General features: G+C 33.9%; 2 protein-coding genes and 1 long non-coding RNA gene across 6 annotated transcripts; 1 reads left to right on the plus strand and 2 right to left on the minus strand.

Annotated features, from left to right (window-relative positions):
* Window positions 1-276: 276 nt before the first annotated feature.
* On the minus strand, window positions 277-14139 carry LOC119639798 (small RNA 2'-O-methyltransferase). The gene is made up of 4 exons (XM_038037475.1): window positions 13844-14139; window positions 13697-13774; window positions 1397-1566; window positions 277-1313 (listed from the first exon to the last, which is right to left on the minus strand). Exons 1-4 carry the CDS (start codon window positions 13997-13999, stop codon window positions 500-502), a joined length of 1218 nt encoding a protein of 405 aa, XP_037893403.1. The 5' UTR covers window positions 14000-14139; the 3' UTR covers window positions 277-499.
* On the plus strand, window positions 4379-10658 carry LOC119639795. 3 transcript variants are annotated; one of them, XM_038037466.1, is made up of 5 exons: window positions 4379-4591; window positions 6168-6953; window positions 7013-7168; window positions 7232-9234; window positions 9457-10658. In XM_038037466.1, exons 2-5 carry the CDS (start codon window positions 6482-6484, stop codon window positions 9988-9990), a joined length of 3165 nt encoding a protein of 1054 aa, XP_037893394.1. In that variant the 5' UTR covers window positions 4379-4591; window positions 6168-6481; the 3' UTR covers window positions 9991-10658. The 3 variants fall into 3 exon arrangements, with proteins under 3 accessions (XP_037893394.1, XP_037893396.1, XP_037893395.1); XM_038037468.1 differs by lacking the exon at window positions 4379-4591 and adding an exon at window positions 4626-4733; XM_038037467.1 differs by lacking the exon at window positions 4379-4591 and having other exon boundaries at window positions 5659-6953.
* Window positions 14140-15702: 1563 nt separating the features above from the next.
* On the minus strand, window positions 15703-17600 carry LOC119639803. Of its 2 annotated transcripts, none has more exons than XR_005247576.1 (6): window positions 17529-17600; window positions 16926-16996; window positions 16682-16752; window positions 16430-16506; window positions 16146-16245; window positions 15703-15967 (listed from the first exon to the last, which is right to left on the minus strand). It is a non-coding gene; the product is annotated as an uncharacterized LOC119639803 (long non-coding RNA). The 2 variants fall into 2 exon arrangements; XR_005247577.1 differs by having other exon boundaries at window positions 17482-17592.
* Window positions 17601-18379: the final 779 nt, after the last annotated feature.

The following is an 18379-nucleotide window of genomic DNA, read 5'->3' on the forward strand; positions in this document are numbered from 1 at the left end:
GGAAACACCTGTAGCATATCAGATTCTCTGGTTAGATAAATTTTCTTTGATGTATACAAAAACTAAATAAAACGAAAATTTGAAAATTTGGCAAATATCAATTTATTTATTTATTTTACTTTGGCATTTTTAAAAGTTTACAATATAGATGTATTTTTTTATACTTTATGGTACGGGATAATATTGTTTAACACTTTTATTAACCTTATATTTAGTGACTAACCTTAGTGCCACTGATAAAAATTGACAAGAGCTTTTCTTTTTATCAAATATCTTGTACTTTATTCACTAATTGAGAAAAACCTCGATTATTTACATTGCCTTTTGTTTTTAGGTATTAATAGGAGCATGCAAGCTTCAGGCCCACTATGACAAGTTGACATTAGTATTGGATCCCGATTACCTTATCAATGGCTTAATTCTAAGTATGTAATGTTAAGAAATGCGAAATCACAGATTCTTAAAAGTGTAACGCTACTTTAATGATTTATGGTAATATTTAATCCCAACATTCTTCGCTATCATCTTTAGCATTTTCGATATTAAAAGCTGTACTGGCGGCGTCTCCATTGCCGCATTGATTGTTATATTCATTATTCAATTCCAGATTGAGATCATTCAGCTCATAACACAGTCCATGATCATCATCATCATCATCATCATATTCGGGCATTATTATAAAATTACCTTCCACTTGTATATTATGATTGCGCAAAATATCCAACAATTCTTCTTGACTAACGTTCTCTTTCCTTGCAAAATCCATCAATTGCAGCCATGGCAACTGATAAATGTGACGATCCACATTGAAATATATTGTTGCATACCTATATCGGTTTATAAAATATTGTACTTCACACCAAATCTTTTCATCTTGCGTACGCTCGTCTTTATAGTACGGAAAATCTACAGTGTAAATTTCTTTGTATTTGACACCAGAAAGCGGTAAGCTTTGCCCGTTTAAGTCCGTGGCTAAAGGCTTTTTAATTAAATCGTTGCGTGCAAATAACGCCATTTGAGTAGCGAACCCTACATCTTCTACATCCCTCTTCTCGTCTGGAGGGTTGCCCAAACCTAGAAATGCCACGCTATAGTTAGGATAACGATGACAAATATTATCAGTCCAAGCCCTAAACTCTGCACGAGACCATTCAAATTTGTGATCGAAATGACGAAAACCGTTACCCAATAGCGAATCGAAAAAGACATTGAATTCGGAATTTGGTGTTGAAAATATAGCCAATTTGGGTTGCACAAATCCGAATATGTTCTCTGGAACCTTTTCCAAAACATCGGCATGCAAATGTTCAATGCTAAAATTATTATATAAGAATAGAATTAAACTATTGTTCTGTAAATTATAAAATAGGAACAGATTAATTATATGAAGACCTACATTTCTAGACCGATTACTACGTCCACATTACGCAATTGTTCAACTGAATCTGTGATACTGCCTTTCAGTACTTCTATACGCAGAGGCTCTTCTCGTTTATGCAAATAATCTGATACAAGTGGGACAGCTCTCTGCTGAAAAACTGATAACACTTTCTCATCTATATCAACCTGTTGAAAGAAAGATTCAATTATATTTTATTAGAGTGCATTGATGTTACATTATCGTGCGCAAATTGTACGCTACTTTTAAACTACAATGCTAACAAAAAAAAAAAAAAAAGAAGAAGAAAAGGGAGAGAACTTTCGATTGTAATATTCTCAATTTAAATGAAATTTTTTTTTTTTGTATAAAACGCAATCCAGTAATCTAGTCTTATATAATATAATTTACAATTGTGTATTACATTTCGCTCAAATAAGCTTCGGAACTGAAATGTATTGCTTTGTTCGCTTACTGCCAAATAAATCTTGAGGAGAAATTAGTTCACACTTACAGAGGCGCGCAATTGCCTTTTCATAATCAATTAAAAATGTATTATCGCTTGTTACATATTTAAATTTCGATTAATAGAAATATGACGACTTGTTTCCTTCTACAAAATCGTTCCAATAAATTAAATGAAATTATAATCTGATTGTGTTGTATTAACTTAAAACGGCATAAAATTTTAACAAGTAATCGAACGGTGTCTGCGGCACAGATCAATGCCTCATTAGAGGCATTCTCGTCATATTTAAACGACCTATATCAAAAGGACAGACGGACAGACAAACTTAGATCGATTCAGAACTGATTTCGAATCGGTCGATATAACAAAATGTGAGTCTATCTCTTCTGGTCGTTACATACGTTCGGAAAAACCTAATTTATTCTCCACCCCAAGTGGCTTAGCAACAGAAGAAAATGGCTTGACTCGATGGAAAATCTTAGAATTTTAAAACACCTTTACGTATGACTTACGAGCAATTCATAAGCCTAGTTTCTAACCGATCAGCCGTTTAGAAGCTATCTAAAAGTAGACGGAAGTACATCTCACCGCCGAAAGTACATCTCACCGCCGAAAATATACTTAGATGAAATATAGAAAGTACATCTCGTCATAGATAAGTCAATTTTAATTTGAAACTATACATCCAAACATAAAAGTGACATTTTTCCTCCCAACACGACGGCTTTGCTTCAAACTATGGGCCAATGAATAATCCAGTCCTTTAAGCTCTGTTACATTAGACGAACCTTCACCATCATATTGGATAATATGGAATGTAATCCTGATATGAATATTATGGAATGCTGGAAGAAATTTGACATAACAAAATGCATCGTAAACATAAAAGAATTATTGGAAGAACTGAAGCCACACAAATTGAAATCATGCTGGAAAAAACTGTGGCCTGCTATAACTACGGAAAATGGCGAAGAATCTGTGCAAGCTCAAACTTTGACCGCAAACATAGCCGAAATCGCGAGATGTGTTCGAACAGATAGAATCAAGTGACATTCAGGAATTGCTTGAATCGTAAGATGAAGATTTGACTGAAACCGACTTGGAGGAAGTTAAATTCATCGCCCATTGAAGAAGAGGCTTCAACAAGCACTGGAAACGTGACATTTGATTTGAAAAGTCTTAGCGAGGGTGTAAGAATGGCAAATGAGCTACGCGATTTCTTTATAAACATTGATCCGTCTATGGAATGAAGTCTTATTTTTAAGAGGCAAATTGCTAATGCGACTGCTGCGTATCAGCCTGAATTGAAGGAGCTTTTAAAAACTGCCAAGAGAAACTTACAAAATTCTTTAAAGCATTGCCTAAGCCTTAAGATAATTAATCAAAATGTTCAAAAACTTCAATTAAATTGATTTTTTTACATGTTTTTTTATATTCGTGAAGCCGCTCTGATGAGAGATTTTTTGGTATATCTTAATTTGGAGACGACCTCCTCTTAATAACTAACATAGAAATCCTAACTAAGTTGAATGCATGCCACTTTTTTAACTTAACTCGAAAGCCTCTTCGTTTCAACCTTCATACGGTAACGTGGTGACTATAGTTGCAAAGAAAAAGTTTCAACACTGATAGATAGAATAAGGAAAACTCTAAATTTGATGTGTCTTTTTCTCATTTCTTAGCAGACGTGATTACAGAATTGAATCCCTTTGTTCTGTCATTTAATAGAATTGAATCAATTTGGTCTGTTAAGTTGGGCATTTAACATAGCTGATTGGCGTTAACTTTTGAATTGTTAAGTTGGGCTTTTAACCATTTATTTATTATAAGCGTCTCTGTGCTTTGCCTTTCAACAGGGAATTTAGCGAGGACGTTGTTTTTGTCGGTGCTTTCAAATAAAAGAAAGAAAAACTCTTTAACAGTATTTTTTAAAAAGACGTTTACGAGACTGTAAATGTAATCTTTTATTATCTTTTATTTTAGTTTATTTTCCTTTAAACTGAAATCAGCAACATTTTTTTTCACTAACTCAGTAAAGGCATGAGAAAATTTTTAAGTTGCTTCGTGTGTTGATTGGGAAGAAATACGTTGATAAAATTGCGAGTTCCTATTTTTATATGGGTAAAAGACTTTCATCTCTTATGTTACTTTACATATAAAGTATTTTTAATTTACCTTCACTTTTTGTGGTAGTTATTTCGAATGTTTGTTTACGTATTTAGGTTTCCTTATAAGCAAGATAGCTATCTCAGTTTGCTATTCCTGCCCCATTTGCACGGTTGTACATTTTGTGATCATTTCATGGGAATTGTATTCTAGCATTTCTTGCAGTTGTGTTGCGTTGTCATAACTAGGTTAGCAGCTACTTTTTTAGAAAAACTTCTACGTGTTTGAAGAACAGATATAATAAATACCCAAAGGCATGGCCATGCTTTAATATCTTGTTAATGTGGCAACTCCTCTTACGGTAATCATACTCGCACCTGTGGTAGCTTTGTAATATGTTTATTTGTGTGTGTGGATTGTGAAGAAAAAGTAGAGGCTGAAAATTTTTTCTAAAATTTTCGTTTGTGTAAAATTAATATAGAAAGTAAATGTAAAATTAACAAATGTTTGCTCGAAGACCGTATACGGAGCAAGGTTGGAGTTTTTGCAATTTGGGGCTAAACGAATAATTGCCAAAAGGCAATACTTGATAAACGTTAAAAATCTAATTAAGACAAGTGAAACAAAAATTTTATTGGGTAAGTGTGTATGTACTCAAATAGATAATCACTTTGCGATAATTTCCAAAAAAATCTTGCAATTCTTTTTGTAAAATAAAGTAATAATAAAAAATCTTGTCAATGGAAGTGATTAACATGTGGTTTCCTCTAAAATTATCAGGTATTCAAATTTTTTCGTTTCTTAAAAAATATAAAAAGTCGTTTACCATATAGCCGACATTTCTCTCAAGAGAATTTCGGACGATTTTAATCTTGTATGTTTTTTTGTTGTTACGTTTTGTTCTCGATATTCGTATGTTTATGCGCGGGTATAGTTTTATTCTATATATGTATGCTATGCTGATGGGCTTAATTCATGAATTTCTATATAATTTCAAAATGACACCTTTACGCTGCTTTCCGTAGTGGCGTAGCGTTTTAATAAAATGAAGACGAATTTCTTGTTCGTCAAAGCAAGTGTTTCTCTTTCATATGAAAATATGTCCGGATTACGTTCGGTTATAATAAATGTAGTGTGATTCAGAATAAAAATCTTTAAATACTTAATAGAAAAGTTACGTACGTATAGAAATAAATGAATGTGGGTGCACTTCTTTTGCTGATTGTAGCAAACTTAAAGATATGTCACAACGCATAGTTTAAAAACGCTATTATTTTCGTCTTCACTATGATGGAATATTTAAAGTCCAACCTTCAGTTTAATTTCCATCCGTGTTGGATGCTTTAAACAATTTAGCCGATAAGAATGGAAAGTATTACATGGCAATAAAAGAAAGCGTAGTGAAAAGTCTCTGATTAGTATAAGTAGATGTTCTTTCCTTACTAGTTCTAAAGTGATATTATTTCTTTGAAAAGTCATATATATGCCCTTTCTATTAGAAAAATTGTAAGCTTTCTTTTTGACGAATCCGCTATTCCAACTTCTGTTGGTTTTTGTATTTTGGCTTGGGAATTTGGCACATAAATATTATAAATATTAATGGCCAAGTTGGCTTTTCAAACTTAGTATTTGATTAACCGCGACCATTTTATACGAAATTAGAGTTTAATAGCTTTGCGTAAAGGTGTATGAACTTCATTCGTCTATCTGTGAACAAAAAAATAAGTAATTGAAGAGGACGCTCGAAAGTTTTCTTATATGCATACATTTATAGCAAAAGCGCTGAAGAATTGTTTCAAGATCTTCGCATTAATTTATTACTTTTATCGTTTTATTGTTGAGCATTTTTGTAAAATTTGAAAATATTGTATTACGCTTTAAATTAAAAACAGCTGATTTTGTTTACAAATATTTCGATTCATATAGTAGAATTGAGGTTAAATGCGAGTAAATGACCGTAATAACAGCTGACGGCTAACTGATAAACAATGGGGATATTTTATCGATATTCTTAAAAATGGCACTTATGTTTACGATATAAAGAGAAAATTGATGTGAAGATCACAGTAAACAAAAAGTCAGTACTTAGCTTGTTTCCATAACTTATGATCATATAAAGAAACTATCCTTTTTTTAAACAAAAGAAACGTGGCGAAAGCAAAATCACGTACGGAAAATCTTTCACTTTTAATGACAATCAATTTTTACTTGCAGGCAATTTGTTGAAACAATGCTAAAAATATGTAAGGAAAATAGCATCAAAAAGAAAAGCTAAGCGAAAAGAGCTTCTGTATAGAAATTGTTAATTTAACAAAAAAAAAAAAAGTAAGTTGTACATACAACGTTCCTGTTTTAAATGTGTGAAGCGCTGAAAAATAAAAAGACTGAACATAACTTGTAAAAGCAAGACCTGAGATCTGTAAAGGTGGGAGTAGAAATAGGGCATTACTGGAAAGGGAAATATATTAACTAAAAGCGAACAAAACAAAAAAAAAATATCCAAAAAATAAATTGCGGTTTCGTTAATAATGGGAAAACGCGCACCGCAAACCGCTACGACAATTGATTCGCATCATTTACATCCTATAACACCGACTGCTACTGCTACCCGTAGTATACGCAAACGTAAGCGTAATCCTCCTAGCGAAGCCAAAGAACTGGAGTCGGCTTTAGCAGCACCATGCCCAAAAACGTTACGTATGAATACCTCCGCTCATAACTATTGGCAGCACTATAACGACGATGAAGATTCGTCTTCCAACGACACGCCATTACCTTCTGTACCTTTAACACCTCGTAATTATACAACTAAACAAGCTAACAATTCGTCCATACTGCTTAACAGCAGTTCTTTGAATAACAGTTTAGGTGGCGGTGGTGATTATAATTGCTCATCAACTGAGTCACCTAAACCTGTTTATACGTTAAGACCATCACTAGTTAATGGAACTATTTTACACGATTTAACGCAAAAACCTTGGCGCTTAGGTAGACCTATAGGTAAAACCTTTGAAATGCTTATAAATCAATTCAACTAACATTTCTCTTTCGCGTTTTAGGTAAAGGCAATTTTGGCGAAATATTTTTAGCCTCAGACAATATTAGCATTCCGGTTACAAATGAAAATGCAAAATATGTGGTCAAAATCGAACCACACTCGAATGGGCCCTTGTTTGTGGAGATACACTGTCTTATGAACACTGCCAAAAAGAATAGTAAGAGCGTCGTTTCCCTGTTTGCTGATTTTCTTTTATCAAAATTCTTTATTTTATTTATAGACGCTGTTAAAGAAGATTGTAAAGGTTCAGTTAACATGAATAAACCATCTGGAATACCAGATTACATAGCTTCGGGTTCTCATTATTTTGGCAGCGCTCGTTACCGTTTTTTGGTTTTGCCACGTTTTGACCGTGACCTGCATTCACTTATCAAAAATTGCCGCGTGCATCAAAAATCTGTGCTTACACTGGCTATACAAATTGTTAATGTTTTGGAAAAGCTACACGACAGTGGTTATTGTCATAATGATGTTAAAGCGCAAAATTTAATGATTTCAAAGTGCAAATATTTAAAACAGCAAAAGCAAGAGGAAGGGCAAACCACGATAAATGACAGTAAATTTCCAAACGATCAACATTTGAAGATGAAAACTTCTAAATATAAAGAAGAAAATTTTGATGAAAAGCAACAGACTACTGATAGTGGCAATAGTTCTGAGCAAGAGGCCAACGACGAGGAAGATGAGGGCTTTGTGCTCAATGGTAGAGCGTCCAATAATAACAAGAAGACGAAAAAAGACTATGATAACGAAGAGGAAGATGAAGATTTTGACGATGGCGCTACGACAAACAGCGCCCAAAGCATTAGTCTGGATATGTATAGCACACCTATAAGTCGTAATCGAACACATCGCGTTACAGCGAAAACCACAACGGCAACGCATAAGGTGGAATACAGCGGTTCAAATCCGGTACGATCATGTCGTAGACAGAAACGTAACTCCATGTATGACGAAATGGTAACATCCCATTATTTGAGACCGTCGAAACGCATTAGTTATTCTGAATTCTTCAGCGAGGACGGATCTTCTGCAAATAGTGGCAGTGTCGAACGCAGTCCGGATCACGTGAATTCTAACTCTTCGGACGAGGATTTTGAGGAATGTTTGCCACTTTCGCTGCGTCCTCGTATAGTCTCTGATCGGAAATCCTATGGTGCGAATACCAGTAGTTATCGACGTTTAACTAAACGTCAGGAAAAACTATTAAGTGCCAAAGAAAAGCACAACCTGATTGTAAAAGAAAAAATGGAACATGACATAAAATATACAAAAAATGGAAACGCTTCTTTAGCACAATATAAACGACCAGAAAGTTGGATTGAATTTGAAGAGGAGCGTATATTTCTGATCGATTTCGGTTTGGCTTCCAAGTACACCGACAACGGTGTACATCGCCCATTTATTATGGATCAGAGGCGAGCACACGATGGCACACTTGAATTTACTTCCCGCGATGCTCACATGGGTGCTCATTCCCGCCGAAGTGATATGGAATGTTTAGGATATAACTTATTATATTGGTCGCAAGGCTATCTGCCTTGGAAGGATGCAGCCAATAATCAACAGCAAGAAAAGGTACACCGAGCCAAGGAATATCTGATGACTGATGTACGTGAACTGCTTAGACAGATCTACGGAAAACATATTCCTTCATATTTAGGAGAATTCTTGCATTTAGTAAGTCAATTATCTTATCAGGGAAGGCCGGATTACGGGCGATACAAACGACTTTTTGAAAAAGAGTTCAAACAGCTAGGGTACTCGGCAGCCGAGATGCGTTTAAGTATGCAGGATATTCAACGCACTTGTGTCCGCGTTAAAGACAAAATAGAACAAAAGGTAGACTCTTTCGAAATTGGTGGGCAGCAACCTGCAATATTAAACGCGGTACAAAATTTTAACTCTGGTATCGTTACGCCGTATCATGAACGAACTGCAACGAATCGCGTGTCGCCAAAGAATCTCCGCTCAAAGTCGGATAAAAAGACTATGAAGAAAAAAACGTTTTCATGGACCGAAATTTTATCGCAAGATCCTGATCAAATCGCAAGGGAAAGAGCCGATAGGGAGTTCGATCGTGAAGAAGAACTGAGTGAAGAGCAACAGCCTGCATTAAAACGCTATCATGGTAAGCCCACTTACGCTATATTAAAAATAATAAAGCGTTTGCGAGAAAATGGCCGCGCCGTGGATAATTTCGAACCTCAAATGACACCTGATGTAAGTATAAAATGTTCTTTTAGGTTACGATAACCATGCCAATAGCTTCTAAAATCACCTTAAAAAATGAATATTTAGTCAGCTTTTAGAAATTATGATTATATAAAATAGCACTTGGCCAGCGTAACGTTTTGAACTCATTTAGTTTCATATTTTAATACCAAAAGAGACAAACGAAATTAAACTCTTCAAAATAATATTCATCTTTTTTGCTTTGTAAAGAATAACGTGCTTATGATGGAGACATCGGCTATCGGACATGACTATGTTATAGAACAAAGCGCCAAAAAGAATGACGACGAAGAAGCTGATGGAAGAAACCTGATTTCTCGTAAAAGTTCGAAGAAAAAGTTAATTTTGAAAACTTCAGAAAATGCAGAAACGGTACTAACAGCATCATGTCCAACGTTAGTGAAGTCGCGAACACGACGTAAGAAAGCCGCGCAATTACCTTTAAGATACTCACCTTCCATCGAGGTTAAGTCAACTGGTAAAATAAAAAAACGCCGTCGGAAACCGAAAAGTCCATGCGATGTAAATCACACATCAATCGAATTGAAAGGGAGTGCCGAAAAGCATTCTGCAGATACGAAGAGAGAGCGTCGCGTCCGGCGATGTCTTATAAAGGATACCTCTGCGCCAGACTTATCAGAAGATGATAGCAATTCGAACTTCAGCACAGAGAACCGCGCAACATTAAATGCTTGGAAGAAAATTAGCAATGAACCTGTGCATCTGCGTAATTTCAAGAAATGATTTGAACAATTCCCACAAGCAACACCTATTGTAGCGGTTATCGCTTAAAATTTGTTATATATTGTTGAAAAAGAGAATGATGAGAACAAATTTCGTTTAAGAGAACACACAACAGATCGGGGGGAAAAGAAGAAATGTGTGCGAGTGTATATGAAAAATGCATTGACCTTTATAAATAATCGGCACAGGAAGGCAAAGTGAAGTATTATTAATATTAGAGGAAAAATATCTTCGTTTTCGATACATATAAATGAAACCAAATCTGCTTCATGTCTAGCCTTTTTTTTCACTGGCATATATTCATATCCTTCATGCAAGCATACATATAAATATCCACTGCATTAACAAAACTTGTATAGAAATCCTTCATAAAACTCGGGTTAGTTTTTTTATGATTAAGAATTATTTTTAAACAACGGCTCATTCAAACGAGTGCATCGTTTTAGCAAAGAGATGGAATATTATTTAATAAGAAAGGAAAGTATTCATTAGATTTTAATTCTATTTACATTAAGTTTATTTTTCTATGGAATTTAGTTCTTTATTTTTTTAATTTCATTCTCTCGTTTTCAGGACTTAGTGTATCCATTATTTCTAAATGCTATACATTTTTTTTACATTATTGTTTATTTGTTGCAAGTCTCTAGCTTTAATATTATTTTATTTTTTAACTATATTTTTTTATTATTAATTTTTTTCTTTCCACATTTTTATATTCTTAGTTTTCCATTATTCGGATTAGATTATAATTAGAAACATATTTTTGTTTGCTCTTCTTCTAACTACTTGTGTCCTCAATAGTATTATTTATTTGATTTATTTAAAAAAAAAGAGTAGTTTATAGATCTTATATCCATACAAAAGTAAGCTTAGAAAATGAATCAAATCTAATAAACAAATATGAATCAAAAAAAAAAAGGCTTTTTTATTAAAAGATCTCTGATGTCAATTCAAGTGCCTGACGTTGACGCGAGTCCTCAAATGATATTTAATTCATTTTAGAGTTCATTTACTAAGTGAAATAGACGACAAGAATTAAGCAAAACAAACTGAATTGATCGATATGAAATCAAGGGCCTGTTGACTTATAGTAATTACAGGACGATTTTTCACAGACAAACTGAAAAGAATGCTCAAGGAAACATTTCTGGCAGAGAGTATTTTGCAATTTATTTATTTTTACAAGGTATTTCAATGGCTGCAAGATGACCGATGATCAGGCACAGAGCCTACTTCCGCAGAAAGCCCCAGAAAAAAGCCCATAGCCATGAGTGTAAAGTATTATTAAATTTTGTCCTGGTGGCGCTCCATTCACAATACTTCGGTAAAGAAGTTTTATTGGAAAAGAAGTCGCGGACCAATTGCGTTAAGACTGCACTGCATTTTGTCGAAACTTGTGCTTGTGTACTTACTTACACCGACTTGACAATTCGACATATTTTCTGACGGGGCAACACAGTGACGACTCCATAAGTGAAGATGTGGTGATAACTAACACCAAGCTTCTCGGCCACATAAAACTCCTGCAACGTAAGGCAAAACTATAATTACTAACTCCTCCATCGACTATCTCTTACGAAGCTCAATCATGTTCAGATGAGAACAGTTATGTAAAAGGTGACGTTGAGGTAAAACCTGGGCCGCAAGTCATTTCCAAACATGGTGGAGGAATAGCAACGTAGCAACGACATCTTTCCTTGTTCTTCTTTTCTTAACCGTCGTAATATTGCATACGGAGTATGATTCCCACCCCTTGTTAAAATGGTCGGCGAACATATTGAGCGTGTTGGTGTGGTCACGAATCTTGGCTTTAACGTCAACTCTCACTTGAGGGCGGAGGGATATGTTAATTTCACGACTTTGCATATTCATAATATTTTAAGAAAACCCTCTCCTCGTCTTACTTTCCAATCTCTATGGTAGGATATCGCAGGTTTAACTACAGATTTTCTGACATGGCTTAATATCAGAAATCGCGCTTTTTCTTTACAAGCTTGTATCACTAATATTTTTACATGAGAAAATTCAGTTCAGCGAAATGTGAACGGAAAATGAATGTAATCCTACCTGACTACAAGTGCTTAATATCAACAAGGAAATTCTTTTTTAACACTCTTAAGCTATGGAATTCTTTCCCACTTCATATCAAACTGATTGTGAGCTCAGGCCTTTTATAATCTATAATCACATCTCGATCTTGTTTGATTTCTTATATTGTACGATACCCGTATTTTATATATATCTGTACCTTTACTGTTGTTCACGTCTATGCCGAAGAAGACACTATAGTCCCACTGGCATATCAATTATTGATTATAATTATTATTGTATAATTGATTTGTTTTTAATAATTTTATCGTATTTAATTAACAAATTAAACTAAACTATCAAACTATCAAATATTTCTATGGAATCCTTCGGTTGCAAAAGGTATTAAAAATGCTACAAATATCTTAACGTTTTTAAGATCTTGAATTTGGAACCAAGTAAATACACTTGGATATATAATACAGTACATCCTGGTTCATGATTTACACCAGATTTGCTTTTATGCCCAGAAATAATAATTTAGTTGCGACCTTAAGACCATCTCAAAGAAAAGTAAAAGCTGGAACACCCTTTAAAAGAAGTACGGACAGTTTCCAGCTATACTCACGTCCTGACCAATAGTATGATGAATTCGGCAACGCAATCGTTAATACCGAAAAAAATATATTATTCTTACACCCACCAAAGAAGGATGAGGCGTATATTCATTTTTTTAAAACGGTTGGCCCGCTTATGTTAGATATTCTCGATCAGTATCAAATTCTGGATCGATTTAAGAATGCCCGACTACGTTAAGCCCGTTGTAAACATTCTCCTAGCCGCGGAAATAAAACTGTCGATTTTAATTTGAAAGCTCTTACCCACGTGTGGTATTGCAAAGGAATCAAATCGGTTAGGGGACACGCCTACACTACCATGCAAACTGGGAACACCTCCGTTTTCAAAAGGAATACAAAATTGCTTTTCTAATCGTTAATTATAAACTATATAAGATATATGTACAAAAATTTGAACGTATATTCCCTAGACGATGCTGCATTACCTGCGCAATGATGATGGAAAAGATTGACTGCACCTATCCAATACTATAGCGTATTAAAGTTTAATTTTTTTTTAATGCCTGTGTAACGTGCAAGCTTCAAAAACCAAATAGAGTGTATAAATTCTCGGCGAATTTCAAATTGGAAATGCATCTTAGCATGTCTGTCTTACCGTTGGTCCATTTGACCATCTGCCTAACTGTGTTGCATCTATGGTAAACATTCTTCCATTAACGAATTTGATGATATCGCCTACAAATAAGCAAAAAAAAATTTCGAGGTGACCTAAACTTTTTAAGGGACCACGCACACACGTCTATATAACAAAAACTGCGAATACCTTCGTTTTCCCTGTTTTTTTCCTTGTTACTAATTGGGTACAACCAGCCACGCCCACCCGGTATTTTTGAAAATTCAGTTCTTTTATTTTTTTTTTTTAATCTTTTATAAGGAAACGGTGATGAGTATAAGCGATCCAGTCATGACTGAGTGGTTCTCCTTTTTGGTTTTTACGCCAGAATTGCAAGTATTTTAATATGCTAGGGAATTTACTTGACTTAAGAATGAAGGGACATTTTTTTTACTTTTTCTAACGAATCAATTTTTATATCACTTACTGCCAAAATATGTTCCACTTTCGGTATACGCCGCAGAAGCGGTAGAAGACGCATTTCAGAACAACCAAAATCGACAATCTATGGGAGATTAAACATATGCATAGCACTCTTTACGCATGGGGGTTTTAAGACCACTTTTGTAAATACCTTTTTTAGGGATTGTCGCCAACGCGGATCTTCAATAATGCGCACAGTTGTTGTGTATCTTTGTTCGTATAATGCTGGATCGAATTTAATTTGTCCTTCTTTTGTCACAAAGGTTTTTGTGTTAAGACCGCCGTTGGGCAAATCATAGGAAAACATTTTAATACACGTAATTTACTGAACAGATTTAATCTATAATATAAACAATTTAATTTATAAAACTTTCACGACTTTCAGTTTTTTCACTAAATTTACTTATGCGCACTTTTTAAACCCGTTATATGAAAAATTACGCCAGTTCTGTAAAATCAGCTGGTTAAGCTCACTACTGTGAACGGAATTCTTGCAGATTCTTATTTTTGCAACTAGTTTTATCTTTCAAATTCTACAAAAATTCCAGCGAGGTCGACAAATAATAGGTTTTAAACAAAAATTTTTGAAATTAATGTAAGTGCATAAACAGTTAGGTTAAAAGCAATTAAGCGTTGAACAATTTTTAGTTTTATTGTTGTGCTCAACAGAATATTCTCGCAATTATTTTTAGAATTCATTAAAATTATATTATAGCATCTTAGCTTATGGACTTTTAAAGAAGTTGCAATTCTCTATATTAATTTTTTTAGCCTTTACGAAGTCCTTTACACGATTAACCAATCAATAATTTAAAAGTAGTTATGTGAATACGTTTTTTGGCAACCTTTGCACACGCAAAACTTTAACTTTCAATATTGTTTTTGTTTTCTAATGTTTGATTTTCCAATTTAATTTTGCTGCGGGGTCTTATATTATTTCCTTCCAATGTTACCTGCAAACCTACAAGTCGCTCTGTTTTTTTTTTATTTTGAATATTAAAACAAAGAAGGGATAAAAAATCTTCGGTTGTGGCACAGCACAAGCCAATGTTAAAAAGGTCATAATAATAACAAATAATAACAAACACTAAATCCACGTCTTTTCGTAATAAAACATCATCAATTTTGTTGGTAAAAAAAGCGATATTTTGGGATGATGAAAACTCTTCCGCTTCTTTTACGGTTCGTCCCCAAAGAGCTTTAATTTCAAAACCTTTTTCACGTAAAATTGGCACCAATACTTTCGTAATGGCTCCAGTACAAATTAATGTAGTTAAAAAATGAAAACATATAAATTTTAGTGAGCATATGTTTGTACAACATACCCAGACGCATTCTATTAAATCTGCGGCTACCACATCACCCTTATTCAATATGCAGCTGCTTAGGAATAATCGAGTGTGAAGTCCGGCTAACCGTAGACCTTCTCTTAGTTAGAATTCGCAATTGTTCAAATTTTTGCTAATTTATAAACGAAGACGTTGTCAGTTTTAATACTAACTGAACCAATTTCCTTGGCAACAAAGTTAATGTCTATCAAATTCTTTCGCTTGCATTCAACTATCGAGCCCAAATAATAGTACATTCTGTTCGTCCTCCTTACCAAAATATGCAAGTCTATGTGCTATCACCTAACAATGCTACTAAAACAGGTAGTAAAAATGATAAAGGATCTCTGAGGTTTAAATTTTCCCTTAATATCCTCCCTAATTTGTCCAGAACCATCGAGAGTTGGCAAAGTAGTTTCGGCCCCTTTCCAGCTATTGCAAGTAGTTGCATTAACTGGCAAACTGTTTCGAACATACGTCTAAGGAACCACGAAAGACCCTTCAATTGTGGAAATAAAAAATCTTAAATGCAAATATATACTTATCAGCATCCTTCTGATTTGCCGAAAAGTCGTGAGTTTCAAATTTTGAATGAAAGCTCTACTATTGTTATTTAATTTTAATTTTTATTTTTCTTAAAAAAAGACGCAAATGATAGTATATTAAATTTTTACAACCTTTAAATTTTAAAACCAAGAGATATGAAAAATGTATAAAAAAATATTTATAACGAAAAACATTTTCCTTCTTTCCATTTCCCTCCGCACGCCATCATTCAATGATTAACGAGATCACGTTTGCAATTTAGATATGTAGTTTAAAGAAAGTTGCGGAAAAATATACAAAATAAATTTCTATCTATCTAGCTCCGCCCACATTCACATAGCACCAAGGCCATCACTACATTTGATTAGTACTTTTTACATGCGCCGAAGAGCCAACAGGACCTGCGGCGAAAAATAAAGGTTATATGTTTAACTTTGCAATGGACTAAATTTTGCTAATAATAATAAAAAAATTTTCAGCATAATAAACTCATCAATTTTGATTTTATGACAGGGATAACTAAATAATTCATCATTGATCTTGAATTGTAGCCAAGCTTTGAATGCATGACACACCCACCTTTCAGTATAAACCAATGAAATTCGGTGAAGTTATTTAAAACAGTTCCTCGACTTTGGAGGTATCAATCAAACGAACGCCAGTAGAGACTATTTTGTACCTATAATAAGAGAGTTTGTTGTAGATAAAGTGCAATATCATTTTCTTTTGAATATTTTTAAAAATGGTAATCAGACGAAGGTAATCAACATAAAAATATTCAGTTATATGCTTGTCTATTAAGTTGATCATCATATATAAAGATCTTCACTTTTTAAATTTGAAATGAGCAATGGAAAACTTACGTTTGATATGAAATGTGAGTCCCGTTTGTCCATTTGGCTTAAATGTCGCTAAGAAGCTTCTCATTTTGTTAATTTATCTAAAAGAAAAAAAACAACGGCCATTTTAAGTAGATTGCAATAGGAAAATCTCACTGCATGTCTTCACACAAATTATTATCAGAATAAAACCGTTCTACACGAACGTTAAGACTGGGGCGGTAACTAATATCATCACTTTGTGGTTATCAAGAAAATACAATGCGGAAAACTAACCTCAACATTGTCTGCGAAGGTGTAGAGACTTTACAGCGAGTGTCGCTTAAAAGCTCACTTTACTCCTTTGTCTGAAAGAAAGAATGGAAATTTTAAATCAATTAATATAGAAACAGAATTGCTTTGCATATATTCGCACAATCTTTTGTCAGAATAAAACCAGTCTACACGAACGTTAAGACTGGGGCGGTAACTAATATCGTCACTTTGTGGTTATCAAAAAAATACAATGCGGAAAACTAACCTCAACATTGTCTGCGAAGGTGTAGAGGCTTTACAGCGGGTGTCGATTAAAAGCTCACTTTACTCCTTTGTCTGAAAGAAAGAATGGAAATTTTAAACCAATTAATATAGAAACAGAATTGCTTTGCATATATTCGCACAATCTTTTGTCAGAATAAAACCCATCTACACGGACGTTAAGACTGGGGCGGTAACTGAATCATCACATTTTTAGTTTTGGAAATGCAACGACAAAAGCCTACAGCTGAAGCCTAACCTGTTTGTTTGCAAGTTTTAGGCAAGTTTAGGCAGGCATTTCTAAATCATATTAATAATCCTGATGCATTTATCGCAAAAAGCTCTAGTCAATACAACTTCCTTTCAACATACAAATTATGTTGTTTCCCTGCGTCTTAAATTAGCTGGAATTATCTTACTATTTATAGAAACATCGTATTATTTATACTCGTATCCACCTAACTTGCTATCGTACTTACGAGAATTTATTATTCTGTTTATTATTTTCATTATTTTATTATTTACATATTATTTTCAAAAACACGTTTCTGCAATCTTACCTACGTACTTTTCGGTCGTATAGTATACTTTTTTTTATGTTACGTACCACGTGCTTAATAAAATTTACTTTGCTGAACATTCCTGCCTCCACCAGTGTTCATGGTTTTACTGATAACTAAATTTACTTTACCTTCCAAAGAAAAATGTGCTAGTGAAAATGGCTTGTTTTTCTTCAAAGCAAAGTTGGCTGCAGTTGTGTCAATGTTGCCAGCAGTAAAAGCAGTCTGCCAACCTATTTACCAATAAATAAGTTGAAAGTTTCTTTGTTTAAAGGCCGAATTAGTAAATCAAACTATTAGATGGTTTTTTTTTTTTTTAGATATAAAAATATTAATTTTTTGGAAGTGTACTATTTATTTTAATAAGTTGTCAAATTTGGTGCAGTCGTTATAGATTTTTGTGCATTTTTAGAGGTACACGTTTCTACCCAGATATATTTTTGGGCAAATTCCGGCCGTTTATCAATTGATCAATTGTCTTCATGTAAGAAAATATATACTAATTTTTAATAATTCAAATTTTGGAATAAGATGAACAATAACCAAGTTTGCCTGGAATCTCGCCATTTTCAATGCACATACGAATAAAACAAGTTAAATCTAACGTAATCGAAAAAATACTTATAGAGTCTCTTATGGGTACTCCTAAGAAAAGTCTTATCGGAATCTTATGCATTTCGAGAATACCTTGATCTGACGTGTTTTACTGCTTGAAATGCTAATTATGAATGGTAAGGGTGGTAATCATGTAAGCAGGCGATCAACGCCGTGATTATCGCCTCATTTTAAAGGAGACAATTGATTATCGTCAAGAGGCTAATCAGGTACCATAGTGGAGTAATAACTGAGCGAAACGTAAAAAATGAGAGCTAAGTTCACATTTATTTGTTTTGTATAA

This window comes from Glossina fuscipes, unplaced genomic scaffold (assembly GCF_014805625.2).
Source record: "Glossina fuscipes isolate IAEA_lab_2018 unplaced genomic scaffold, Yale_Gfus_2 113, whole genome shotgun sequence".
In the NCBI taxonomy this organism is placed as follows: Eukaryota; Metazoa; Arthropoda; class Insecta; order Diptera; family Glossinidae; genus Glossina; species Glossina fuscipes.